Raw genomic sequence first — 27,983 nt, 5'->3', positions numbered from 1 at the left:
TCTTCACAAAAATCTTGCAAATATCCTACTTTCCTCTTTGGATTAGGATCCTTTTAATGTTATTTTCTTTCATTTTACATTTTTATAGTTGAATTCAACATTTTTAAATTTTTTTGTCGAACTCAATAAAAAAAGTGGTGAGCTCAACAATAATATGACCAGTGTAAAAGGTTTTTGTCATAAATCATCGAAATAAATAAAAAAATATACCAAAATATTTAAAATTAGAAGTATATCATTTTTCATTTGTCATTCAATATATAAAATCATCTAAAATGATTGGAATCGCCGTTGAAAAACTTAAGTATACGAAGAAGATGAAAACTAGATAATTTGGGAATTTCAAAAATATTATAACTAGACATAGATGAGGTTGAGAGACCATTAAGAAAAGAAAATACTAAATGCAATATCAAGGAACCGCCCAAAACTCAGTAACTAATTAAAAAGAAATCCCTCCACTAGAGTCCTTGAAGTAATTCTCCCATAACTTCAACTTTTTAACTTGTGATGTGCAATGCAACCGTTGTGTCTCTCAAGTCCAAATTAAAAGTTGCATAGTTTTCTGCAGTCCCACTGTACCTCCCAGGTTGATCATCCTCTTCTTCTCGTCTCTCGCTCGTTCTCTAACATTAAAATGTGTCCAATGGACACATCACCAACTACAGAGACCACCTCAAACCCTAATCTCACTTGCAACCAACAACAACAACAACAACAACAACCAAACAATGGATTCAATCCGTCAGAATCGAGCAGAGACCCAACCGGAAACCCACCGGAAAATGACACACCGAGGAAGAGGAACGCGGCCGTGCTTCCTCTGGAAGTCGGAGCTCGGATCATGTGTCGTTGGAGGGACGGGAATTACCATCCTGTCAAGGTGATAGAAAGGAGGAAAATACAGGCTAATGGATCCGACAATTACGAGTATTACGTCCATTACACCGAGTGTGAGTCCATTTATTCTTCATTCTCATTTATTTTTTAAATTTATTTATTAATTAGTTTGCATGTTAGAGTTTTTTAGGGTTTAGGTTACAAATCTAAGAAACAAGAAAACAGATGAAATTAGGGCACATTTAGCATTGAATATGGATACTATGAGGTATTCTGATATGTGCCTATCTATAGGGATGGGTTTAGGGCAGGTTATAGTATATGCTATGTACTGGAATCATTTCCTTATGAGGGTAGAATAGATAAAATAGGTTAAATGTTAAGACCCAAACTAATGCTCCAAAAGTATTTGGGCGTTAATGGAGTGAAAGTTCCAGTCTTAACCTAAGGATTGTAAAATACCCCACCGCTTCAAGGTTGACGCCCTCGTTAGTCCACTTTATGGTGTGCCCCCCTGACTCCTTGTCCTTCTTTCCAAGTACCAGGTACCAATTTTTTTATTTTTCCATAAGTCGCCCCTTCCCAGATTAATCACGGTGGCCTACTATGGTGGACCCCTTCCATATCTCGTACTATGTCGAGCCCCCTTTTTTTTTTTTAAATATTTCTGAACACCTTCCATATCCCATACTATATAGGAGTCCTTTTTTCTTTTTGTCTGCATAATCTCCTCCCCATGACTCGAACCCTAGACGTGGGGGGTTGACTCTAATACCAAATGTTAAGACCCAAACCAATGCTCCAAAAGTACCTAGGCGTTAATGAAGTGGAAAGTTTAAGTCTTACCCTATTTTATCTATTCTGCCCTCATAAGGAATTGATTCCGTACATCGTATATACTATAAACTACCCTACTCCCATCCCTATAGACATGCACATATCATATTCAAGAAGTGAAGAAATGTCCTTTTTTCCCCTTTTGTTGGTGCATATCTATTGGTGCGGACTCATAAAGTGTGGGGACTAAATGTGGGAATACCAAACCTTCGAACAACCGTGATGGGCGAGCGAATCTCTTTGCCTATGCAGTCATAATGTAGTGGATGGGATGTTATGGGCCAACAATGCTAGAAACTGAAAGCGACCAAGATATTATTGTACCAAGTGTAGGCACGTTCAAATATTTGGAGAACTTGTGAAGGTGGATGTTACAATTCCCTTTGAATTTTCCTAGTTCTTTGAGGAAGGGAGAAATGTGCATGGACTTACTGCCCTTACCTTTGTCGGGACTCCATGGCATGAACGCCTTTGAGTGGCGTAAATCCTTCACCCCCTAGAACATCTCCAATTTTGTAGCTAGTTTGTCCAAGTTTGGTGCTGGAGTCTTATGTGATGGCACCTTCAAGATGAGATATACAATGCCCCATGATGGGTTGCATAGGTCTAGGTGGTGTTGGGAAATATGGGACACCTTATAAGCTGCACAGTCCTTTACCAACATGGCACCCTAACCGAGTGCATCATCCACACCCATTTTTCATTTCAATTCACCATTTCTCTACCATAAGGACATTTATAATATTTTAAAATATGAAGGTCCTTTTGCACATTTGCAATAAACTTCTTGCCTTGGGTCTTATATGGTAAATTTTACCTCCTTATCCTTCATCACGGTCCTGTTGCCCGCTTGCCTAATCCTATAAAAATGTGTTGAATGGATGCATGACCTGCAATATAAAAGTTAGAACATCTTCCTCCCTAATCGCATTTGTCACCAACAACAATTGTCCTATGTTGGGTTCGACCCATCAGGTTCTGAGCAATGATCTCAGTGGAAATTTGTCAGAGAAAAGGACGCATTAAATGAGAGAAACGCCACTGTGCTTCCTTTGGAGGCCCGGTCATGCATCATGCATTGTTGGAGGGATGAAAATTATCATCCTTTGATGGTCATCGAATGGTGGAAAAATGCAGTCCTATGGTTCCAATAATTATTACATTGAGTGTGAGCCCCTCAATTCTGGATACTTATTTCTTTTTCGTTATCCATTTGCATGGTTGGGGTTTTAGGTCTTAGATTACAAATCAAAGAAACAAGAACACAGTTGAAATTAGGGCATATGCAGCATTTAATATGGGTACTATGAGGTTCTCAAGAACGTTATTGTTCTCAAATTAGGTGGTCTTTTTAGGGTTTGGGTTATATTTTTCAGGAAAATTAGGACTTACAAGCTTGGAATTGAATCCTTTTAGGGTTTGGGGGAGGTTTTTCGTGAAAACTGAGACCTGTATGCTTGGAATTTAGATGTCTGTTATGGACCAGCTTAACCGAAAGATTTACGAATTTGGATAAGTGTGACATTGGCAATATGACTTGTAGTGCAAAAGGCACATCTTCAGACAAAATTGAATGGAGGAATTGGATTTATTCATCTGACCCCAATATTTTTGGATAAGGCTTTGATGATGATGAGGTTTTTCTGCGTTCTTGTTTCACTTATCTCACACATAATATTGTGTCTTTTCTGCAATATATAAATAGAGGTGCTTGCACATGGTCTCATATTTGATCAGGTCTTATTAATTGTTGGTTCTTGAGGTAGGCCAGTTCTAGGGGCATCTCATTGAAGCCTTAGGTTGCTTCATTTTTTTTACCAAGACAGTTTTGGGTGGAAAGAATTCTACTTAGTGCCATTTTGTGGGACAGGCAGGGTGGATGAACAGCTTGACTCATTGAGAACTCTTTTGGAAGGCTTTGATATCCTTGATCTAAGTGATTTTGAGGTTTCTCTTACCCATCTATGAATCATAATTGCTGAAAGTCCTCTATAACTATGCCAATCCTTAAAGTAATGATTCATGGTACTTGTTTCTCTATTGGGATTCTAGCCTCAAGTTTCTTTGTCCAAAGTTCCAACTTTTTTTTTTCTTTTCGCTTTATTAGTTATCATGATCAATAGAAAGTCTTGGGGCAACTCTTGTCCCCTGCCATCGAGATCCATTATGCCTCTCACTCTTATACTTTCTTGTAACTTGAAATATGTGCAGCATGAATGAGAGCTGTATTTATTTTCCTTGTTGCTAATTTTCTATTATACCATCCAGATTCTAAGCTTTGCTATTTATGCCTCATGTATTTTTGTTCTTTTAACAGTCAATAGGAGGTTAGATGAGTGGGTAAAGCTTGAACAACTTGATCTTGATTCGTTAGAGACTGATGTTGATGAAAAGGTGGAGGGCAAGGTATTACTTTGTATCAATCTTTTTGATGCACACTGATTTAAGCAAATGATACTTCTGTTGCAGCTGTTTCCTATCTTGGAAGTGTATTGTGCTGTCGGCTTGAGGAGCACCCCCCCCCCCCCCCCCCCCCTTCTTTTTATGCTTTTTCTGAATGATTGGGAATCTTGGGGACTCTTTCTTTCTATAGGTTAATATTATGTTTTAAGGGTATACAATTTCTACTGCAGTTCTCTTGAATCTCTCTTCTTTTGTAGTTTTTCTTCCTTTCTTTTCTCCAATATTCTGCACATTATCGTTTGCATTCTATGGACAGGGTTGTTATTTTTAGAGCTTGGAAGAAGTTTCTTACCCATGGTCTTTTCAGGCAACAAGCACAAAAATGACACGTCACCGGAAACGTAAGATTCACGAGAAACAAGTAGAGGTATTTATAAATTTATATTATTGAAATCACTGATTGCATTTTTTGTCTTTTCTCTCTTCTCTTGCATTGCAAATACACCAGACTGCAAATCAGATTGTGCATTCTGGTGGATGTCACTAGATGCAGCTTATTATGTGTAAAAGAACACTTGTATGCTCTATTATTTATTTGCTTACTTTGAAGTCAAGATTGCTGTGACTTCCTGATGGCTGCTAATTCTTCACATTTGTTTACTAAGTCACCACATATTTTCGAGAAACTTTGCATTTGATCCACTGGAGACTTTATAAGCATTTGATTTGCATATTGTTGAAAAAATAAACTCTACCTTGATGTTTTAGTACTTGCAGGCTTGAATGAGCCATATCACATGTTATATAGAATAAAAAGTCAGCACCAACTTGTATCAGTTCTGAATTCTGATGTTGGCTGGATTCAAACTGGATCAACACTTTCGATATTAGTTTTCACTGTTTGGATTAATAATATGGTATGGAAGTATTTGTAAATTGTTGAGTTCCTACACTACTCTTTCAATTTGCATTATATTTCTTTGCTCTTTCTGTTTACAGTTTGTTTTGTTCGACTATCCTTTCATTAGCATGAGAACCAACCATGATTCGCCCTTTTGTTATCACTAGTGGATTTGATATTTTATGAAAGTATTTGCCGACAGTTGAGCTCCTGTATATTGCTCTTTCAATTTGCATTTTATTTCATTGCTATTTGTGTTTTGGTTCATTGGATTTTTTTTTTTGGATTGGTGAGCTGGACTTGAACCCATGACCTCAAATGTTTGTCTTGGTGAAATGGACATTCTTGTCTGTCTCATCTATTCCCATTCTTTAATTTTGTACTCATCTTGGATTTTTCTTCAAATCTATCTGAAGGCATCAATTTCTTTGTATCCAGGACCATGAGGAGCTTGATGCTGCCAGCTTGCGTGAACACGAAAAATTCACAAAAGTTAAAAATATCACAACCATTGAACTTGGAAGATATGAGATTGATACATGGTATTTCTCCCCCTTTCCACCAGAATATAATGACTCTCCGAAGCTATTCTTTTGTGAGTACTGTCTCAATTTCATGAAGCGGAAAGAACAACTTCAGAGGCATATGGTGAGGCTACACCTTGGTCTTTTGGTTGCTTGTCTTGATTTGGAAAGTTCAAGATGTATTTATCATACTTAGAAAAGGAAAGGTTGTGGTATGTCACTATGGAGTTTGGAGTCTATCGGATTATACTTCATTCATTTTAATTATGCATCTCAAGTCAATTCTTGCCAACATAGATAATGGACATATTTAATTCCTTCTAACTGCCTACTTCCCCCGACAACTGTTTTTTTTTCTTTTTTTTCTTTTTCATCTATATGCTTTGCTCCATATGCACACTAATAGTTTGGATTTTGTGTTTCATGATGCCCAAAATGTGATGCAGGACAACCTAAATTTGTTTGATTCTATGGTGGTTCTACTTTGGGAAGGGGTGGTAGAAAGGCTAATTAGGTGGTGATAAAAGTCAAGAGAAAAATATTTAAAGGTTTTTTTAGAAATAAAAATGATGTGAATAATATCTGAACTCGAATTAAACTCCTAAAATAACCCAAAGACAACCCAAAATTAAAAAAACAACTTATCTTGAATAATAAAAAATAAATCTAGACCCAAATAAATGGAAACATAGGTTTATTACAAAAAATTTGTTGTAACCAGTGACTATTGGGTTGATTTGCGTCCCTCATTAAAATGCTTGCACATTCATCCATCTTAATCATTTGCATTGCCTTATGCCAACTATTTGAGGTCAGCAACATTGAATTCTAGTTGGCCGTTTGATTCTATCCAGGGAAATATTTTCTGTTAAGGAATGTGCATTAAAATCTTTTCGTACTACTTGAATCCATGCATCTTAATGCTTCATCTTGCCATTTTAGAACCTTTAACCTGCACCGGAGTGCTACTCTCCAGGAATGCCATCATTGGACTTCGTTGTACATGCCTGTACATCTCAATCGATTATCCTTTCTTTTATCCCCAATTGGAGCTACTCGTGTATTTTTTTTTCGGATGTGCAAAATGCTTCTGTGCTCATAGTTTAAACTTATTGTGTCCCTTGTAATTATCTAATGTTTCTTCTCTTTTCCTGTTTTACTGATTCGTTGTTACGTTCATATAACTTCCTTAGATTAGTTGGTTGAACTTATGTCCTATACAACAATGACATAGGTATGTGTGTCAATGTTGGACATGGTTACTACAAAAATCAAAACACAGGCACTTGGTTGAATGGGGGGATATTAGCTTCCCCAAGAACTGGGGTGGTTTCAGATTTGGACTTTTCAAGCTGCTGAACATGTCTCTCCTTGTGAAGTGATTGTGGAGATATGGGAAGGAAACAAATAACCTTTGAAGATTCATCCTTGATTATAGGTATGGCAATGTAGGATTGGTTGGTTTTCTAGAACTCCTATGACGTTGATGCATCAAAAGGGATTTCCAATACTTATGGAGTGTTTTCTGGTGGCATTTGCTTTATTTAAGGACTAGGAGATTCTATCAGATCCTGGGAGGACTTGCACCATGGAGATAATCTATTATGTTTGGACAGTAGTTGTAGGAAACTCTAATAAGATGATCGCTCAAGAACCGTGCTTCCATGATTCGATGACAAAGCCATGGACATGTTGGGACAAACTCTTGATACACACATTTTTTTTAATAAATAAATCCCCAACAAGCAACAGTCACATAGATCTTGGGATTATATATATTAATGTTTTTTTTTGAAGTTTGAATCTATGTATATGCCCTTGCTTAAGGCATTTGGCAGTTTTCTAGGTTTTTTTTTTGGTTTTCTCTGTTTTGTCCCTTTTGTGTTAGGCCTTGTTCCTAGTAGGTTACTTACTAGAGAGGTGTAATATTGAAATTAACGTCTGAAATTAAAGGCTATAGCAAAGGATGTATGTGGAAAAGGCCGCAAAACCTTTTTAAAGATAATTTGAATAATGCTTTTTACCAAGGATAATTTCGGGGAAATTTGGCCAAAGAAAAAAAAGCTCATATCCCTAAGTCGGTCACTGCAATTTCAAGAGGGACGTCCTAAAGAGTTTTCATTCTTCAATATTTCTTGGTTTGTGCATAGATGGAACTATAGATTTTTTATGCACTTTACAAATTTTTTATGTTCGTTTATTTTTTCTTGTCGGCTTAAATTGTGTTTAGAACTAATGCGTGCTATGTTTTTTTTTCCCTGTAGAGGAAATGTGATCTTAAGCATCCTCCAGGTGATGAGATCTACCGCAGTGGCACATTATCAATGTTTGAGGCAAGTTGCATGCACTTCTAACCTTTAGTTGCGAACAAGCAATATTATATTCTGAGTTTGTTAAGTCATGAATTCATCATGAAAGAATAGAGTGAGAATTCACATTCCATGATTCTCTTCATTCTGTTTCTTTCTTACTCTTATTATGTTACATTGATTATCAAATATAAAAACATGAAAGATTAGATTGTAAATGTCTCTTCCACCAAATCTTTTTAGTTATTGATATTATTCAGTTCACATATTACCTTACCCAATCATGCTCTTCACATTGTTTCCAACTTACACCATTGAGTTTGATTTAACACTAAGATGTAACATTTTGAAACAGGTTGACGGCAAAAAGCACAAAGTGTACTGTCAGAATCTTTGCTATTTGGCGAAATTGTTCCTTGATCATAAGACTCTTTTTTATGATGTTGATTTGTTTTTGTTTTACATTTTATGTGAATGTGATGATCGAGGATGCCATATGGTTGGATATTTTTCTAAGGTAATTATTTATATTACTAGTTATAATGAGCTACAAACATGGGGTTATTGCTCATGTTGGATGTTAATGATGGGATTAATCATTACGTACCTTATCTAATGATGCAGGAAAAGCATTCAGAGGAGTCATATAATTTAGCTTGCATCCTCACTCTCCCTCCCTTTCAACGAAAAGGCTATGGAAAATTTCTAATTGCATTCTGTAAGCTTTTGGCATTATATTTCCTTCACTGCACTATTTTCTACTTGTTATTGATCAAGATAAAATCATCATTACCAAAGCCATACAAAAAATGTGGGGTTCGCTGATCGAAACCCATTCGTCCATTCAATTCAATCTAAAGCCATGTCTTTTATTAATTCCAGTGTGTTCATATCCAACCTCACTACCTCAATCTACATCATTTTTTTTACTTCCTCTCACACTTTTTGGTCCTTCAACTTGCACGTTCCTTATAATTGGTGCTGTTATCGGTCTTTGTTGCACATGACTAAATCAACGCAATCGACTATCCCTTGATTTATAACATGTTGGGGCTATTCCAACATTTTCACAAATGCATTCGTTATAGCTTATCAACTATTGGGGTTATTCTTATATCTTTATGAATGCATTCAGTTCTATTTAATCTTTTAAGGATGTCCACTTATCCATTTCCACTGCACCCAATCTATGAACTTTTGTTCTTGATTATGTAACATTCATTTACATAAAGCATAGCTGGTCTTACAATTGTATATAATTTTTATTTTTTATTTTTTCCATTTGATTAAGATGCATTACTCACGTAGTAGTCCAAAGGCCACACTCCACTTTAACCATCCAATTATGAATACATGGAACAATGTTTTCAGACGTTGATGTGTGTTGTGAGGTGCTTGTCTAGCCAACACCTTGAGGCATAAGCCTCACTTCATGCCTCACCTGCATGTAATTTTGTAAATAAATAATATAACGTATACAAATAATTAAAATTGAAATTTAAAAATTAGGGTAACCACTACATATTTCCAAATTTCAAGTTTTAGATCCACAATCGAATTCCGATCCCCCATATTAATTATAGTATACAATATTACTATTTTCAGTAAGAGGGTTTGGGCATGTTCCATGAAGGCCGATTACAACCTTAGTTCAATTTGGAAGAAATACTCAAGTTGACTTTTACTATAGACTTTACATAGAAAGCCCTCAACCCAAGCCAAAGCCAAACCTCCTCCATTTTGATAGAATTTCTGCCGAACAGAAGTCTTAGTTGGAGAGAACTTTTGAGGGGAAGAGGCGTGGTCCACCATTTCAGGTATGAGTATTGATAAAGTCTTGGGGCCAGATGGTTTTCCCATCGAGTTTTTTAAGGTGTGTTGATAGATTGTTAAGGTGGACTTCATTCTTGTAAAGGAGGATTTCTATAGGGAGACCTTGGATGTTGAGTCCAATTGCTCGGTCTTATCTTTGATCCCAAAGTTGTTTGGAACCAAAGACAACAAAGAACTGAGACCTATTAGCTTGATCAACATGACTTATAAGATTTATCTCTACTTTGTTGGCTAATAGGCTAAAGAGCATAATTTCTACCTTGATTAGCTTCAATCAAGGTGCCTTTGTTAAAGATTGCCTGAATCTAGATGGAGTTCTTGTTGCAAACGAGTGTATCGACTCTAGATTGAAGTCTGGGAAGGCAGGGGTGGTGCGCAAAGTAGACCTAGAAAAGGTGTATGATAATGTTAACTGACACTTCTTGGTGTATTTGTTGGGGATGATGGGATTTGGTGGTAAGTGGATTTGATGGGTTCAAAAATGTTTTTCCTCAGCTTCTTTATTGGTTTTAGTAAACGGGTCACTAGAAGGTTTCTTCAGAAGTTCTAGAGGCTTGAGATAGGGAGATCCTCTCTCGTCGTTCCTATTTATTATTGTGGTGGAGACTTTAGGGCAGATGTTAGAGAGAGGGGTGGCGCATGGGGACATAAATGGTTTTTCAGTTGGAAATAAATGGGCGATAGTGTTTCATCTCCAATTTGCAGATGATACTCTAGTCTTTCTAGATGCGTCACTGGAGCAAACTAGGAGACTTGGAGGTTTGATTTGTTGTTTTGAAGCAATTTCAGGCATTCCGATAAACATGAGGAAGAGTAAGGTGTTTGCGGTTGGAAGGGTTCCAAATGTAGCTTTATTGGCTTCCTCCTTGGGTTGGAAGGTTGAAGGTTGATAACCTACCCACTTCATATTTGGGCCTTCCATTGGGTGCTTCGTATAGATGCACGTCGATGTGGGGCCCGGTGTTGGAAAGGGTGAATAGAAAACTATCGTCGTGGCAGGCTAATTATCTTTCAAAGGGGTGGGGGGAGTGACTTTGATCAAGAGTGTTCTCTCCAGAATATCAGTGTACTTCCTATCTATTTTTCAGATGCCTAGAAAGGTTGAGTTAAATTGGATAAGATAATTTGGGATTTTCTTTGGCTTAACAGAGAGGGGAAACACAAAGACCATCTCGTGAGTTGGAGTTGTGTGACTAAGGCAAAGAACAAGGGAGGACTTGGGATCAAAAGACTTGGGTTGGTTAACTCGGCTTTATTGGGCAATTGGATTTGGAGATTAGGGTGGAGGCGACTAGTTTGTGGAGGCGGGTTATTGCAACAAAATTTGAGGAGAATGCTTTTGGGTGGGAGAGTGGCGAGGCAAGGGCATCTCATGGTTGTGGCATCTAGAAAGGTATCTTGAAGGTCTTACCAGTGTTTAGGATGAGATCAAGATTCAAAGTTGGAAAAGGAGATAGGGTAAGGTTCTAGGAAGACATTTGGTGTGGTCACAGGCCCCTTATGAATGAGTTCCCCACGTTTTCAATCTCCACGAAGAGAGGATTACCAATCACTAGTTTTAGGTGATGTGTAGAAGGGTAGTGGTCTTGGGACTTTGGATTTCGAAGGGCATTTAACGATCGGAAATTAGAGGAGTTGGGTAGATTGATAAATTGCACTAGTTCCTACCATTTGTACTTATAAAGTGAAGATGCAAGAATTTGGAGAGAGAGTAAGAATGGTATGTTTTTGGTTAGCTCTTTCTATTGGTCCTTACTAAGTGATGGTTCAGTCTCGTTCCCGGAAGTAGTGGTGTAGGGACCTAGAGTACCTTCTAAGGTGAGGTTCTTCGCTTGGACTGCGGCCTTGGGCAAAATTCAAACCTTGGAATTTTTTAGTCGAAGGGGTTTCTGTGCAGCCAACTGTTGTGTGTTGTGCTTAATGAAATGATGAATCAGCGGACCACGTTTTATTGCATTGTAAGGTGTCTCACAAGGTTTGGTCTCACTTCTTTGACTTGTTTGGAATTTCGGGGTGCTTACTTTGTTCCATGCTGGATCTTTTTAAGTCTTGGTTACATTTGGGGAGCTCTTTTGCCGGAATAAAGAGGGTGTTTTGGAGCTTCACTCATTTCGCAATTTGTTGGGGCCTGTGGAAAGAGTGCAATGGTAGGATCTTTGAAGAGAAAACTTTGTCTCCTCCAGACCTTACTCTCCAAATCCTAGGGCTCCTTTTTTTGTGGTCCAAAATTTGTAGTGAGCTTAAAGGGGTTATTTTGAGGATTTTGTTGGGAGGTGGGATTGGGTTTGTAGTATTATACGAGAGTAGTTTTTTGGTACTGTTCTCGCTTGGTTGGCCAACTCGGCCGGCCTTGCTTCTTTTATTAATGAATTCATTTTGCTTATAACAAAATAAAGGTACTAAAACAGAGAGAGATGAAGACCAAAAAGACCATGAATGAAGATGGTGAAAGCAAATATGAACTCATTTTCAATAACAATGTACTTGATTCTGGATAGGGTGGAGTAGAGGCATATTACCCCAAATCTTTGGGATGAGGCTTTGTTTTTGTTTTTTTTTTGGTAATATTACTTATAAAAAACATTATTATTTCATATTTCAGGGAGAAATAAATAAATTACATTTGAATAACTGAAAGTTTTTGCATTAAATAAAAAATCTGACCGTACATTAATAACTTTCTTTGCATAATATTATATTTATGAATCAAATCAATTCAACCCACTTTATTCGCATTATTATTATTATTATTTGAATTTATTTCTAAATGCTACAACTGTTTTGCAGGCCTGAAACAACTAAGATATATAAGAAGAGAAGAAAGAAAATAGTAATAAGGAATATAAATTATGTGGTGTGAAGTTGTGGGGTGGTTCCTAAGAAGACTAAAATTTGCGAGTTGTGACGTGCTTTCAAAAAGGAAAATTATTATTTCTGCATCTTGTTCAATTGAACCAGATCATCTTCAGGGTAATGGTAGTTCATTAGGCTCTTAGTTGTAAATGGTTTCGGGGTCTGAGTTTAAATGGGGTGGCACAACTTTCACCCTTTTTCAAGATATTAATGTTCGAGTGGAGCTTTCCCAGGTGGAAAAACTTGAGCTACACTTGATGAAAGTTGGTTTGTAATCCAGGGCCCTTCAGAATTGAATGTTTTTTATTTACGGATTGTGACTCGTATTTATTTACAGGCCGCACTATATGCCTTATCGACTACCCTATTACTGCATTTCCCAAATCGGGGGGGGGGGGGGGGGGGGGGGGGGGGAGAGGGGGGGGGGGGAGAGAGAGTTACTGCATTTCCCAAATCGCGGGGGGGGGGGGGGGGGAGAGAAGCTTCCCTGCTCCCGCTTTTGGTTGTTTCTGCTTTGATGAAAGCAACTTCTTTGTAGGCATTAGGGTAAGTTCAGAACTTAAATGATAGGTCATAAGTCAATTGTGTAGGGTGCCTCCCATGCCTCCAACCTCCCCTAGACACCCATCCCACCCCCACCATCATCAAAATGTCTGGAAAATCAAGACTTCCAGATTTCTCTTATTGCCATGGATTCCTCAATTCTCCGATGAATTCCGGGAAATTTCGAGGTTCTTCATTCACTGACAATAAATGTCTTGGTTCATTTTTTCGTGTAAGATGACTCCTGATTGTATGTTAAAACTGACCCCAAATCTGACTCATTTTTGACTTTATTATTAACCTCCCAAGTAGTTGATTATCATGATACGTTGATGCATTTGCATGATAAATTATGTAAATAGAAAGTATTTGTCCTGGTCTTTAAATCCATTATCCAGTATCAAAATTGTTGCTAATATTATTCTAAATTTCTACTAATGACAGCCTATGAACTTTCTAAGAAGGAAGGCAAAGCAGGAACACCCGAAAAACCACTTTCAGACCTTGGAAAGTTGAGCTATAAAGGATACTGGACCCGAGTTCTTGTGGAAATTCTTAAAAAGCATCACAGCGAGATCTCCCTCAGGGTAAGCAGGGTTTAGATCTTCACCAATGCTAACCAAATTTATATGTCCTGCATTTTCTTTTGTCAAATTTCTTTCTTTCTTTATTATTATTATTATTTTTAAATATGGGTGCTGGACTTGAACCCACTACCTGCATTGCTAAGTGTCAAACCCACTGAGCTATGGGTCCAAGACCTATCTCTTTTGTAATCTTTCCATCACAATACAGTCAGTTTTGGTTTAATCTTTTTTTTTCCCCTTGATTTTCTTGTCTACATTGAATGTCGAAGACTAGTGATAAACTGATGCTCTTTGTATGCTCTCTGATGTGGCATGTGAATAGAACCATAGATCTTTTTACTTGTGTATCCCCGAAGAAAAGATCCATGGTTCTGTGCACTGACACGTCAGAGAGCGTCAGTTTCTCATGACTCAATGTCGAATGGTTCACTGTATACTGGTCTATATCCAAGTGAAGTGTACCGACTTTTATATAGTTTATCAACACGGCCAAAGCCTGCCTCTCCCCCCCCCCCCCCCCCCCCCCCCCCCCGCAACCCCACCACCACCACACACACACACACACTGATCATACTGAAACAATTACTTTCTTTGAAACTTCATTTTCTTTGGCACATTATATGTTGAACTGCTCTCATTTCTACAAGTGATATCAAGTCTCCTTGCCTTGACTTGGGGACCTACTGGTCGAAGTATTTTCTATACTTTTTTGCATTTTGACTCAGTTTTTCACATGTTGTTCCTATAATGAAATTTTCTCATTGTTCTTTTATAACGAATGACCATATGTTGATATATTCATCCCATATATCAGCGTGAGATTAAATAAGAGAACTTATTTTGCTACACCAACCTTTATTATACACTAAACAATCATCATCAAAGTCTTACCTCACGGATGACTCACCAAAGGATAATGATCAAGGAAGAAATCCAAGGTTGGCTGCTGTTGGAGCTCCTTCCCTCTTCCTCTCTTTTGTTTTTAGTCTTTTTCTTTCCCTTTAGTTTTTCTAGTTGTTCCAGACTCTTTTTTGGTTGCATCTCCGTCCTTATTTATGTGTGTGGGTTGATATAATTTCACAATCGATGTGTTATAAAAATAATTTTGACCTATCAAAAAAAAAAATGGTGTGGCAATATAAGATCTCTTAAAACTAATTACGAATATGAGGTATGGGACGATACTGTTTTATTTGGTCAATAATTTGGGAGATGGCTATATTCAATAATTGGTTTTTGGCAGGAGCTTAGTGAAATGACAGCCATTATACCAGATGATGTCTTCTGCACCCTAAAGGACTTGGAGCTAATCCAATACAAGAAAGGGCAGTATTCCTTCTGTACGGACACCAAGGTTCTCGATCGCCATTTAAAAGCAGCTGGTCATGGAGGTCCAGTTGTTGAAGTTAACAAATTGATCTGGACACCTTATAAAGATCAATGTTGATGTTTACGGAGTCATCTTGAGGGTTGTAAATATGCAAAAATGTGGGCATATTAAGAGATTTGAGTGCTGATGTCTTTTTAACAGTTTTGAGGTGGAGCAGTAAAGAATGGCTTTTGCAGACTATCTAACATCCCTGTAATTTCTGCTTGATTATTGTCAGCAAAATATAGTTGAAAGTGATGCAAAATATAGTCGGGCACATGGAACCCATGGATTCTGCAATCATCAACTCTCATCTTCACACACACACACACACACACACACACACACACACACACATATATATATAGTGGAGAGGCCCAAGATCTTATAAAGAGAGAGACAAGGCCATTTGTTGTCTGTGGGACTGAACTTAACAATAGGGTCATGTCTCAACAGATGTTCCTCAACTTATGAAAAAAAATAGTAATAAAAGAGATCCTAAGATGCTCAATAGGACCTTTGAAGGGAGTTCTTGTTTCCAAAGCTTTTGTTGTTGGTGTAATTTGTGCATATCTATAAGAAATTTACCTCTAAATGGTGAAGAGTTTGGGTGAATAATCAAGAGATTTTAACTAGAGGTTGAAGATGTAGATTATTTAGGTCATTTTCTGTTGGTCTCTCAAAGAAGACTACATTCAAGAGGCAGTCATATCAAATTCAAAGCTCTGGTTGTAGATGTGATTGGTTAAAAGGCATTATTCTATATCTTCAAGAGTGCTATGGAATTGATATAGGACGAGACTCAGGAAAAAAAAAAGAAGAAAAACATGACTTTGAAATAAATATAGGATTGAGTTCAAAATATTTGGAAAGTATTAAAATGTTTTAGTTGGTACTTTATCAATTTTTCTCTTGATATTGTGTTAGATGTCTTGTGACCCTGTTTGGGAATCCCTTAACATCCCAACTGTCATGTTTAGCATTTTCTAAACTTGGAAGTCAGATCCATGTTAATATTTGAGAAGTGCTATTGGCACCCCAACGTTTACTTATTACATCCTAATTTTTTATGATTTAAAGAAATTTTCGTAAACGTGTGCAACTTATGGAAAAGTTTTGATTTCGATATACTGTTCGTATATTAATTCTCAAAACATTTTTTTCAGCGAATTCATCACATTTATAACCAACAATCTCATTGATAAATTACCAATGAGATCACAGATGATGTTAAAGACAAATACCTTGGATATTTTTATTGACGAGATCACTGGTAATTTATCTACGAGATTGCTGATTATTAAAGTGATGAACTTGCAAGAAAACATGTTTTGGGAATTAAAATGAACAATGTACGGAACTGAAATTTTGTCATGGGTAAATCATTAAATGGTAATTTACCTTATTTTATATTTTTAATTGGAATGCAATAAGTAAAAGTTGGGGTGTCATTGCCAATAGCAGCTCTCTTTATTAAATAGATTAAAGAGTAGGCGTCCAATACGTCACAAACATGATGCATGCATGCTATATACACACACTCTCTCTCTCTCCCCCTCTTTCGGTTGAGAAGTAGTTGAGACACGAGAGAATATTGCCCCAACGCCAACGCTCACGCAATAATCTCCTGTCATTATTATATTTCGAGTCGTGCTGGGGTGACACATAGGGAGACACAAGGGTGACAAAAACTCACGGTGTCGTGCACATTACCATAGATGCTTTTCCTTGAGATACAAGTAAAAAGCATCTACGGTTATGTACGTGCCATCGCATTATTTTTGTCACCTTTGTGTCTTCGTTTGTTTCATTCCAGCATTTTCCTTATATTTCAGATGTTCCTTCCTCCCAGCCAGTCAAAAACAAATTTCTCTCTTTCTCACTCTCACATACTAATTAAAATAAATAAATAAATAAAAGAAAATATTCTAGTTGTATATATGTTTAATAATCTAATGATCACGCCAGAACTGCAGTTCAACCTACCAATGTAACAAACCAAATTCCATCTTCAAAACATATAAAATCAAGAATTGGTTTCAAAGGTTGTTTGTTTTTTTTTTAATCCAATATCCCATGAATGTAAACCTAAACAAGAAAATAAGAGTTTTTTCCTTATTTTAATTAGGGTGTGGAGGTAATGTTGCTACCTGAAGCTGATATATATGAGCTCTTGAAATATTCTTCAGTATCAGTGACGCATGACGCTGTTGCAGTTATCAATTGCTTTCAATATTGAGTTTCTTTAGTTTTGTTTCTTTCTCATTTCTTTTGTTTCCAAAAGGGAATTGGGCCAATTGGCTCAATTTTAATTAAAATAAAGCAAACTAAAACCCAAAAATGTAGAGCTCACGTACATGCTTCTTGGGTGATCAAAATAATGAACCATTTTCTTTAATTTGTTAATCCATACAAAGAAAAAGATCATCTTTGGGTGCAAATAATTTAGGGTATTTTAGAAATACCCCTCTTTTAAATTGGTGATATAAGATTTATCCCCCTTGACTGTAAGTCAAGGTTGTTTTTTCTTGATGATTTAACAATAAATTTTTTTCAAATTTTAATTTAGTAATTTAATTATTAAAAAAAAATCAAAATCAAAATTCACCGTTAAATGATCAAGAAAAAATAACGTTGACTTGGTCAAGAGGTTAAACCTAATCTTGCATTTTGCAATGGTTAAGAGGGTGTATTTCTAAAATACCTAATAATTTAACTACTTATTTACGAAATTCTGTTACTGTGCAGGTCACTGAAGATTCACATATTATCATAAAGTTCATTATGGCCCACTGCAATGTCTCATGGGAGCAAGAAGAATCAGCCATGAACACTAGTTTCCATGATGATCAACATCCATCCATGCTTAATCAATTAGACATGGATGGTTCATCATCCATGGCTGATCATGGATTCCCAATCAATATCAATGGGTCGACAATCGATCACCAATCAAAGCCTTCCAATCATTTCCAACCATGGGTATCTCCATCAACCACGTCGTCCGATAATTTGAATTCTTCACCTTGGGATCTCTCTCTTGATCAAATTCGCATTGCCAACTCTCCGATGAATTTCTTCGGTGGGTTCGGACAACAATTTCCCCCGTCTTCGGAAAATCTATCTAACAACGTTAACGTCGATACAATCTTCCAAGGGTCCATAGACTCAATTCTGTCGGATAAGCCAATGATAGCTTTCGATAATTCACCAGCCGGCGAGCATGGATATTCGGATATGGCAGCAATGCCAATACATCAGTCCTTAATGAGCACTACAACTACTAACTTTCAACCATCGATCGACTACTCTTCGGTGACTAAGGATCCCGTCAAACAAGAGACGGGCCCAGCCGACTCGATCTCAGATTGTAGTGATGATGATGGTGATCAAAAAGTTGTTGGAAGATCAGGGAGGGGACACAAATCAAAAAATCTTGTTGCTGAAAGGAAGAGAAGGAAGAAACTCAATGATAGGCTCTATGCTCTAAGAGCTCTTGTTCCTAAGATCACTAAGGTACAATTCTCTCCTTAACTAATGTTTAGTTCAACTTCACATCAAAATAATCCTCTCAATAACAATTAGGGTAAATTACAGTTTCACTCCCTAAAGTTTAGCATAATTCTATGTTGATCTTAACGTTTTGACAATTGCTTTTACCTCCCCTACAGTTATTAATGGACTCACTTACCCTCCTTTCGTCTATTTTTCATCGATCAAATAGTTAAAAATGATTTTTTTTTCTCTCTTTATAAAGATCATTTTACCCTTTTTAAAATGTCATTTTTTTCACATAAACAAAAATATCCTTATGAAAGAAGAGTCACGATCCAAAATGGTGTCCTGTTCCTATAACAATGTTCGGTGTGTATGTGGCACATTTTTATTAGAGTTCAAACACATTGGACTGCATGCACGGCTTGGTTAAGAGTCCTAGGTGTTTTGAACTCCAACAAAAACATGACATGTAGACACCGTACCTTTATCATTGGAACGGAACACTGGATCCTAACTCATGAAAAAATGGGTTCATGCCTGCCTATGAGTGTAAAAATACTTTGATAGAAGTATTTTTATCATTTTAAATTTTACTTCTTATAATAAAAAAGATAAAATGAGAGTAAAATAGTAAAATAACATTTGAATGTTAATACTTCACGTGACTGAGGAGGTAAGTGCAATTGTCAAAATGTTAAAAGTTCCATATAGAATTATGCTAAATCAAAGGGGTTTAACTGTAATTTACCCTAACAATTAATAAAAATTTGAGGGTATTTTTGCTATAAATTTTTTTGAAGGTATTTTCGAGAGGAAATCAAATTTCCAAGATGTATTTAATGAACCTTAATGTGTGTTCTTAGGGCACATGTTAACAAAACCCTTAATAAAATTATAATAACTGTTCCTCTCATTAACTAATATGTAATTAATGACTATTTTTTATGGATGATTATTCTAAGATGGATAGAGCATCCATCCTCGGAGATGCAATCGAATTCGTTAAAGAGTTGCAGAAGCAAGTGAAAGATCTCCAAGATGAACTCGAGGAACCACAAGAGGAGGATGGAGATATGAATACGGGAAATAACAATAGCATCCTATTAGATGCCGAGCACGATGAATCTCTCAATGGGTCGAAAATAGGATTAATCATTGATAATGGAACTAGATCCTCATCTAATGTCAAGGTATCTGACCCCTCGAAACAAAGTCACGATACCGTGATTGGTGATGATAAGGCACAACAGATGGAGGTATATATAATCAATTAATGTTCTATATACATTGACAAGAAATAAATTTGATGGGTTTTGATCAGTTTCTTGATGATTTCAGGTTCAAGTAGAAGTGACTCAAATAGATGGAAATGAATTCTTCCTTAAAGTTTTCGGTGAGCATAAGCCGAGTGGATTTGTGAGATTGATGGAAGCTATGAATTCTCTAGGCCTAGAAGTTACAAATGCAAATGTCACCACATTCCGAGGCCTAGTCTTGAATGTCTTCAAAGTAGAGGTGAAGAGATCGATAAAATTAATTATCAGATTAGTTAAATTGGCAAATTAAGAGGACTAAATGTACATAAATTTAATGTTTTTTTTTTATTTTTTGGTAGCAGAAGAGGGATAATGAAATGGTTCAAGCAGATCATGTTCGGGATTCGTTGCTGGAACTAACGCGTAATCTCAATCCCATCGGAGGATGGTCTGAACCCATTCAAGCATCAGAGAATTATCAGAATAATCTCCATCACCAACATATCAATTCTCACCACCACAACCATCTTCAATCCCACCACTTCCAAGCTTAACTACTCTTCAATAAGGCACTATTTGTTTATCTAATTTGCAATAGTTTACAATAATCCTCCTATCTCAATATATATGACTGCTTTGACAACAACAGTTATTTTGGTAATAATTAGTTATTTCTCTTATTTGTTGGGTTGTTAATTTCTTATCTTAATCTACACCATATTGATTTTGTCGAAATTCACCACGTGGCACAGTCATGATTGTGCACTGATCGGATCTTGAGGTGCCTCTTAACTGGTACCTTTACAATGCTTCTTGTAATTTTCTTCTTTTTTATGATCATTGGAGCTTTTATATATGGTCCCGTTCCCCACCCTAAGCTTTACCCTACACTTTAATAAATGTGTTTTGTCTTTAATAAATGTGTTTTGTCCTACATGGGTTAGAAGTTTTGGAATGGGCTGATTTTTGGTGAGGATGATCTCTATGATTATAAGATCATCATCACCAAAAATCAGCTCATTCCAAAACTTCTAACCTCATCAAAAATGGTTTACAAAAAATGGACGGTCCACGATTTTTCAACTTATAAACATGGGGCTAAAAATTTCGGAATGGGCTGATTTTTGGTGAGGATGATCTTCTAATCATAGAGATCATCCTCACAAAAAATCAGCCCATTCCAAAACTTCTAACCCATGTAGGACAAAACACGTTTGTTAAAGTGTAGGGTGGTAAAGCTTAGGGTGTTGAACATTTCCTTTTATATATATATATATGGGGGACGTTCAATGACCAACTTTTTGGCAAAACATTTTTCAAAACATAAGTTAGAGGTTTTGGAATGAGCTGATTTTTAGTGAGGATGATCTCTACGGTGAGAGATCATCATCACCAAAAATCAGCCCACTCTCAAACTTCTAACCCCATCAAAAACAGTTTACAAAAAATGGATGATCCACGATTTTTCAACTTGTAAACATGGGTTAGAAGTTTTGGAATGGGCTGATTTTTGGTGATGATGATCTCCTCACGGTAGAGATCATGCTCACCAAATATCAGGCCATTCCAAAACCTCTAACCCATGTTTTGAAAAATGTTTTGCCAAAATGTTTGTTGCTGAATATTTCCTATATATATATAGGGTAGCGTTCAATGGCAAACTTTTTGGCAAAACATTTTTCAAAACATGGGTTAGAGGTTTTGGAAATGGCCTGATTTTTGGTGAGCATGATATCTACCGTGAGGAGATCATCATCACCAAAAATCAGCTCATTCCAAAACTTCTAACCCCATCAAAAATGGTTTACAAAAACTAGACGGTCCACGATTTTTCAACTTGTAAACTGGGGCTAGAAGTTTTGGAATGGGCTGATTTTTGGTGAGGATGATCTCCTCACCGTAGAGATCATCCTCACCAAAAATCATCCCATTCCAAAACCTCTGACCCATGTTTTGAAAAATGTTTGTTGCTGAACGGGACCTATATATATATATATATATATATATATATATATATATATATATATATATTATATATATATATATATATATATATATATATATATATGGTCCTGTTCAGCATCAAATATTTTGGCCAACATTTTAGCCAATCATTTTTGTCTTACATGGGTTAGAAGTTTTGGAATGGGCTGATTTTGGCGAGGATGATATCTACGGTGAGGAGATCATCCTCACAAAAAATCAGCCAATTCCAAAACTTCTAGCCCCCTGTTTATAAGTTGAAAAATCGTGGACCGTCCATTTTTTGTAAACCATTTTTGATGGGGTTAGAAGTTTTGGAATGGGCTGATTTTTAGTGATGATGATCTCCTCACCATAGAGATTATCCTCACAAAAAATCAGCCCATTCCAAAACTTCTAACCCACGTTTTGACAAATGTTTTGCCAAAATGTTTGGTGCTAAACATTTCTCATATATTTATATATATGGGTCGGGTTCCGTGTACACACATATCTACTCATATATCTACAACGTGTTTGGTTCCTATGGAACTTAGAACTATAATCACTATATTTAATTCTATTATGGTTCTTGTTGGTTCCGGGTCAAATTCCAAAATAAATAAAATTGGAATCGCCAAAAATAGTTGGTACCGATCGATTTCTTTTCTCCAAAATTGAATGAGAAAAAAAGTATTCCAAATCTTTATAAAAAATGTCCTTTCAAAAATTAATATATTATCAAAAAAATTATTAGCTTAGTTATAATTTATTATACTAAAAATATAAATTATTGATTTTTGTTTTTTAAATAAAAATTTATCTTAATTAAAAGTACAAGTACCCATTGGTTCCTAATCTCAAGAATCGAATGAGAAAAAAGGTATTCCAAATCATTATAAAAGAAAAAATTCTTTCAAAAATTAATATAGTATCAACAAAATTATTAACTTAGTTATAATTTGTTATACTAAAATTACAAATTAATGATTTTTTTTTCAAAAATAAAAATTTATCTTAATTAAAAGTGATAAATTTTTAGAAGAGAACCCATTTTAATCTCCAGTTGATAATTTATATGAAAAATTAAATAATTTAATATAACATGCATTTATTTTGAAATACAAAAATACCTCGAAATCATTTATAGTATGAAAAGAAATGACAAAATAAATTGGTTCTGGATACCCGCAGCTATACATTACGGTTCCGATTCCGGTTCGTATCAGCTCAATTCCATTTTAGATCTGACTCTAATCAATTCCAATAAAAAGGGAATTAGAACTGGGTTTTCAATTCTGATTCAGTTTCGATTAAATGAGTACCCATTGACGCCCTAATCATAAGTATATTATTATTTTTAAGACTTCAACATCGGCAGGTTTGAGGGTAAACCCAGGCTCAACCCTAGTAGTAGAACCCTCAACCCAACCATAGGGCCTAAGCTCCCTAACCCAAAACCGAGCTTGAATTAAAATCGGGTTTAACTCAGGTTAGTCTGAATTAGGTAATTTTAGACGATTTGGTCGGGTTGGGCTCATTGAGTAACCCCAATTTTATTTTGATTAGCAAAAAAAATTTATATTTAAAAAAATAACACAACATCAAAAAAAAAAAAAAAAAAAAAAATCACTAGTAAATAAAATCGCATACATCCTTCAAACCCATCATTAAGATCATATTTAGACAATCCATACTAAATCAAAGCCTATATTAATAATATTCAATTGTCCAAAAGACATAATAAGATGAAAAAAACAATCTATAACTAATATAAAACTATTTATGTATTAGTATGTAGCGTCGGGTTCAGGTTGGGTGTTGAGTTGGGTTGGGTTGCCCGAACACTCAACCCGAATTGAGGTTGAGTTGAGATATTCCAACCCAAGCTCAACTTATTTTCTACATAATTCGGCCCAGGCCCATTATTTTAAATGTTATAGATGGTTGGGTAACTATGAAGAACCCCTCTAGATTTTTGTGAAAATTATAGATACCCCTTACGTTTTCAAGCCAATTACTCTTTGACTTTGATCTGCCACGAGAGACTAAGATAAAATGATTGAAATGCCCTCTTCAAACTTTGTAAAAAATCCTGAATTTTTACGTAATATCCACCGTCTTCAATTTCAATGGTAAATTATTTTACCCTGGTCCACAACCTAAAGATTATCTCTCCTTCAATCATGAAAGAGATAAGGTTTTTGGAAGGAAAAAAATTCAGGACTTTTGTCAAGAGATTGAAGACAAGGTTGAAGAGGTTCAATAGATTAACAAAACTTATCTTAGAGGTTAATGACGTTAAATTTTGTAAAACATCATCAAGTGTTTTGTCGAGAGGTTGAAGATTAGCACATTTTGATAATTTTATGTTACTCTCTCATGCAATTGTAAAGACCTAATCTAAGGGTATGATACCCGTTTAATAATACAAGAGATATCTCTAATTTTCACCAAAACCCGAAGGACTACCTAAATGTTATCGTGTTCTATAAAACCCTTTTTCTATTAGTGTGTTTTAAGTGCTTTCTTTCTTTCATAAAAAATTAGGGAGTATATAATTCTCCATTTTTCATTCACCTTAAAAAAAATCATCGAAAATGATTGCAATCGTGATTGAGAAACCTAAACATCCGAAGAAGATGAGAAAAGAATATTTTGGGTACTCCAAAAAATTATTATAAGGGGAGATGAGGTTGAGGGATCATTTGGATATAAAAAGTTTACTAAATGGACTCTCAAGATAAAATATATGACTCAAAAGTCAGGGATTATTTAGAAAGAAACCCCACCCACAGGGTCTATTAATTAATTTTTCCTATTTTATATAATCCTCGCGTGATCAAACTGATGATCAATATGTGAAAACTTAAAAATTTGACAAGAAAATTTGACGGGCCAAAGCCCACAAATTTTAGAAGATGGCGCCATTGAAATTTTTTATGTTTCCCAATTTGACGGCTTAGAGCCATCAAATTTCTCCTATCCTCCATTAATTTGATGATTTCGATCCGTCGAAAAATAAAATTTGACAATGAAAATTTTGATGCTTTGGTCCATCAAATTTTACGAAATTCAACAACCTTGAACCGTCAAATATAGGATTTTTTCACATTGTGGATGTACCCTGAATCATGTTCTTCTTTTAGAGAATAACCAAAATGAGCTTATATTTAATCTATTTTGTCCAAAATCCGTTGTCTTCATTGTTCAAGGCAAAATTTTTTACTCTCAACCTCATTTTCCATTGGTCACTCAGAACAGACTATAGTCAAGGCAAACGCCATCAATTTGAAAGCTCTCCCCATCGATGTGATTGTTAAAAGGCTTTTTTCCATCCCAAAGAGTGCCATATCCATTTTGATGGTGTTTAGGTGGCATTGCATCAAATGTAACCATCAATGTCCCTTGCTAAATTGATGGGTGTGCTTTGGGTTTTCTGGGGGGGTCTGCATCAAATAAACTTTTGTCGAAGACGTTCGTTATTGACGACTGTCGTCAAAATCATAGTTCAAATATCTGAATTATTGATATATGTCAAGACCGATAAGAAACATTGACTCTAAACCATTGAATGTTTCGGGACTATTTTGGAATATATCAAAATATTTAGGAATGTTTCAAAATATTTTGGTTGGTGCAGTTTAAATTTTTTTCTTGATCAAAATAGTGTATCAAGACGAGATTCTAAACCTTGGTCATAATGTGCTCATTACCTTTTAGTACTATTTCTTCTATTTATGAGCCGTAATATTCTAGTAATTCTATATCTTGAATTTGAAGCGAATCGATCAGTGCCACTTCCTATCTTTATCAGTACCATCTGACTATGTTCCTTTCCTGGCATCGATAAGAGTAGAGTTATCCCAAGTTAGAAAGATATCATCCACGTACAAAAAAAATAAAAAAAATAATAATAAGACATCTTTGGTGTTCTGATGTACAAACATAGAAGAGTCAGTCTTACTGCAGACTTGAGGAGAAGATGACTCAAATTTTTTCACTCGATCGACATGTCTAAGTGCACAGAATCATAGATCTTTTTCTTTATGATACACAAGAAAAAATATCTATCGTTTTGTGCACTTACCACATCGATCGAGTACAAATTTTGACAAATTTTGCAATGTGTAAATTTTACAGCACAAAGTTTTCTATGTAAAACATTTTGAAATGGGTCAGGATCCCTTGACTCTTAAGAATGACTCATGAAAAAAACACATGATCCCAACCCTTTAAATGCAAAATCAAATGATTGAGATTTATCATCGGGATAAATATTTTCGAGATTTGTGTAATCAAAATACTCATAAATCCCAATTATTGGATATTGTGTTTAAAGGGTTTGGATCATGTGTTTTTTTCATAAGTCATTCTTAAGAATTAATGGATTCCAACCATTTTGAAATTTGGATATTGTGTTTAAAGGGTTTTGAATCATGTGTTTTTTTCATAAGTCATTCTTAAGAATTAATGGATTCCAACCATTTTGAAATTTATTACGTACAGGAGTACCAACCATGTTCTTTTCCCTCAAGATATTCAAAATAATGCGTTGTAAATAGATGATTAAAATTAATTTTAATTAAATTGATCTTTGGTCTCAAGATGATCTCAACTCATCTATACATGAATCATAGTTTTGACTGATTGGAGGAAAAAAGTTTAATCATAGTTTTAAATTTTATTTTTAAAAGTTTAGTTACCAATGTCATACTCATACTTATCTATACATGAATCATAGTTTTGACGGATTGTTGGAGCAAAAAAGTTGAACATATGTATGTATTATCTTTACTTGGGTCAACATTCAAAAATTTATTTTTAAAAGTTTAGTTACCAATGTCATACTCATACTTATGGTAAGTTAAGACAAGTAAATGAGTTTGAATTCAAATATGGTGTGCGATCTCGAGCCTCTTCCTTCTTTTTGAAAACATCAAAGATACCTTTAATGATTAAAATGTGAGATATTTTATGCTCGGAGGCTACTTTGTATTGATAATTCATTGATTGGAATAATGAGAGCAAAAACTTACCATAACTATTCCTGAAATTGATTATGAGATATGTTAATGGTTTAGTAATTCCATGCGGAATTCAGCTATTCAAAGTCAAAAATGACAAATAGGTTCTGTAAAAAAATATAAGATGTGAATTATCAATACAAAGCATCTACAATTATGTGCACGCCACCATGTCATTTGTGTCCCCCCGTGTTTTCCTTTGTGTCACTCAAGTATCAGTGATGATTAATTTAATGGACCCATATTATTATCTTAAAAATTTAAATCAGATTGATTAAATTGAGAATTATTTTTTGTGTGAAAAAAATATAATGACTAAGAACTCAAAAACGATATTAAAAAACATAAAATAATAATTTTGTAGCATCGCAAATTACGCGCACGCGTGGGTGTGGATTTGTCTTTATGAGATCTTTTTGTTCTTTAAGCAATAACAAGGGTTTCATGCGGGGCCCAAGGGAGATTAGTCTGTCACGCTTACTTGAGAGTGTTGATGGGATACTCCCTCGGTTACAAAAAAAAAATAATAATAAATAACAAGGGTTAGAGAAAAAGGAACTCAACTTTTATCCAAAACTGTCACTAAGAAGGGTGGGGAGGGTGCCACGTGCCTTTATGTAAACACATACAGTACAAGGCTTCTGTCCATTATTAATGGTGAGACCTTTACAGGTGGACCCTCTCTTATTTTCTTATTTTTTATTTTTTGAGTGTGTGTGTGTGTGTGTGTGTGTGTGTGTGTGTGTAGAGAGAGACCCCGAATTAGGAAAAACAACAAAAATCAGGCACTTACATTTTATCATAGGAATGCCCACAAGCATCCTTGCTAACAATTCTTCGTATTTCAATAGGCAAATTCATAGTGTAACATGATAGCATCGGGATTTGAGGAGGATGCAAGGAAGTCTGTGGCTTGATTGTATTCCCTATAACACAAGGAGAACTCAATGCTTAGGAATTGGATAGTTATAGTCTTGATAGTTTTGACAATATTTTCTTCTCTCCATTCCATGGAGTTCTTATTTTTCTTTTTATACAGTCTATGTATACCTTAGTGTTAGCCCTTACCTTCTAGTTGTTGATTCTCAACGAGACACCAAGTTGATTCTTTTAAGAACTGTTGTAAGCTCATGGAGAAGGACAAATTTCCCTTGAGAACTTTCTACCAGAGCCCTGATTGTTGCCCTTTTACTATCTCTGATAATAGCTCCCTCACCTCCTTGATTACCTCTAAAGAACCC

The 27,983-nt window shown here is 35.6% G+C and overlaps 2 protein-coding genes across 2 annotated transcripts; both read left to right on the top strand.

The window, feature by feature from the left end:
- Nucleotides 1–493: 493 nt before the first annotated feature.
- On the top strand, nucleotides 494–15,257 carry LOC147409669 (histone acetyltransferase of the MYST family 1-like). Its single transcript, XM_086431332.1, has 9 exons — nucleotides 494–953; nucleotides 3,995–4,083; nucleotides 4,448–4,507; nucleotides 5,420–5,629; nucleotides 7,770–7,838; nucleotides 8,170–8,331; nucleotides 8,439–8,532; nucleotides 13,488–13,630; nucleotides 14,874–15,257. The coding sequence occupies exons 1-9, from the start codon at nucleotides 638–640 to the stop codon at nucleotides 15,075–15,077; spliced, it is 1,347 nt and encodes a 448-aa protein (XP_086287458.1). The 5' UTR covers nucleotides 494–637; the 3' UTR covers nucleotides 15,078–15,257.
- Nucleotides 15,258–17,673: 2,416 nt separating this feature from the next.
- On the top strand, nucleotides 17,674–20,391 carry LOC147409668 (transcription factor ABORTED MICROSPORES-like). The gene is made up of 4 exons (XM_086459557.1): nucleotides 17,674–18,515; nucleotides 19,460–19,753; nucleotides 19,836–20,012; nucleotides 20,116–20,391. Exons 1-4 carry the CDS (start codon nucleotides 17,784–17,786, stop codon nucleotides 20,305–20,307), a joined length of 1,395 nt encoding a protein of 464 aa, XP_086315683.1. The 5' UTR covers nucleotides 17,674–17,783; the 3' UTR covers nucleotides 20,308–20,391.
- The last annotated feature ends 7,592 nt before the right edge of the window (nucleotides 20,392–27,983 follow it).

This window comes from Akebia trifoliata, chromosome 2 (assembly GCF_017979445.1).
Source record: "Akebia trifoliata isolate Shusen 1 chromosome 2, ASM1797944v1, whole genome shotgun sequence".
Taxonomy (NCBI): domain Eukaryota; kingdom Viridiplantae; phylum Streptophyta; class Magnoliopsida; order Ranunculales; family Lardizabalaceae; genus Akebia; species Akebia trifoliata.
Note: the sequence above shows the minus strand (reverse complement) of the source record. Positions and strands in the feature narration are given on the sequence as shown.

What these genes read in the sequence shown, in the direction of transcription:
- LOC147409668 (XM_086459557.1), top strand. Translation starts at nt 17,784, where the DNA reads ATGGCCCACTGCAATGTCTCATGGGAGCAAGAAGAATCAGCCATGAAC. An exon ending in TTGTTCCTAAGATCACTAAG is followed by an intron (nt 18,516 to 19,459) that starts GTACAATTCTCT and finishes GATTATTCTAAG; the next exon opens with ATGGATAGAGCATCCATCCT. An exon ending in TGAATGTCTTCAAAGTAGAG is followed by an intron (nt 20,013 to 20,115) that starts GTGAAGAGATCG and finishes TTTTGGTAGCAG; the next exon opens with AAGAGGGATAATGAAATGGT.
- LOC147409669 (XM_086431332.1), top strand. Translation starts at nt 638, where the DNA reads ATGTGTCCAATGGACACATCACCAACTACAGAGACCACCTCAAACCCT. An exon ending in TTACGTCCATTACACCGAGT is followed by an intron (nt 954 to 3,994) that starts GTGAGTCCATTT and finishes TTCTTTTAACAG; the next exon opens with TCAATAGGAGGTTAGATGAG. An exon ending in TGGTTGGATATTTTTCTAAG is followed by an intron (nt 8,332 to 8,438) that starts GTAATTATTTAT and finishes CTAATGATGCAG; the next exon opens with GAAAAGCATTCAGAGGAGTC.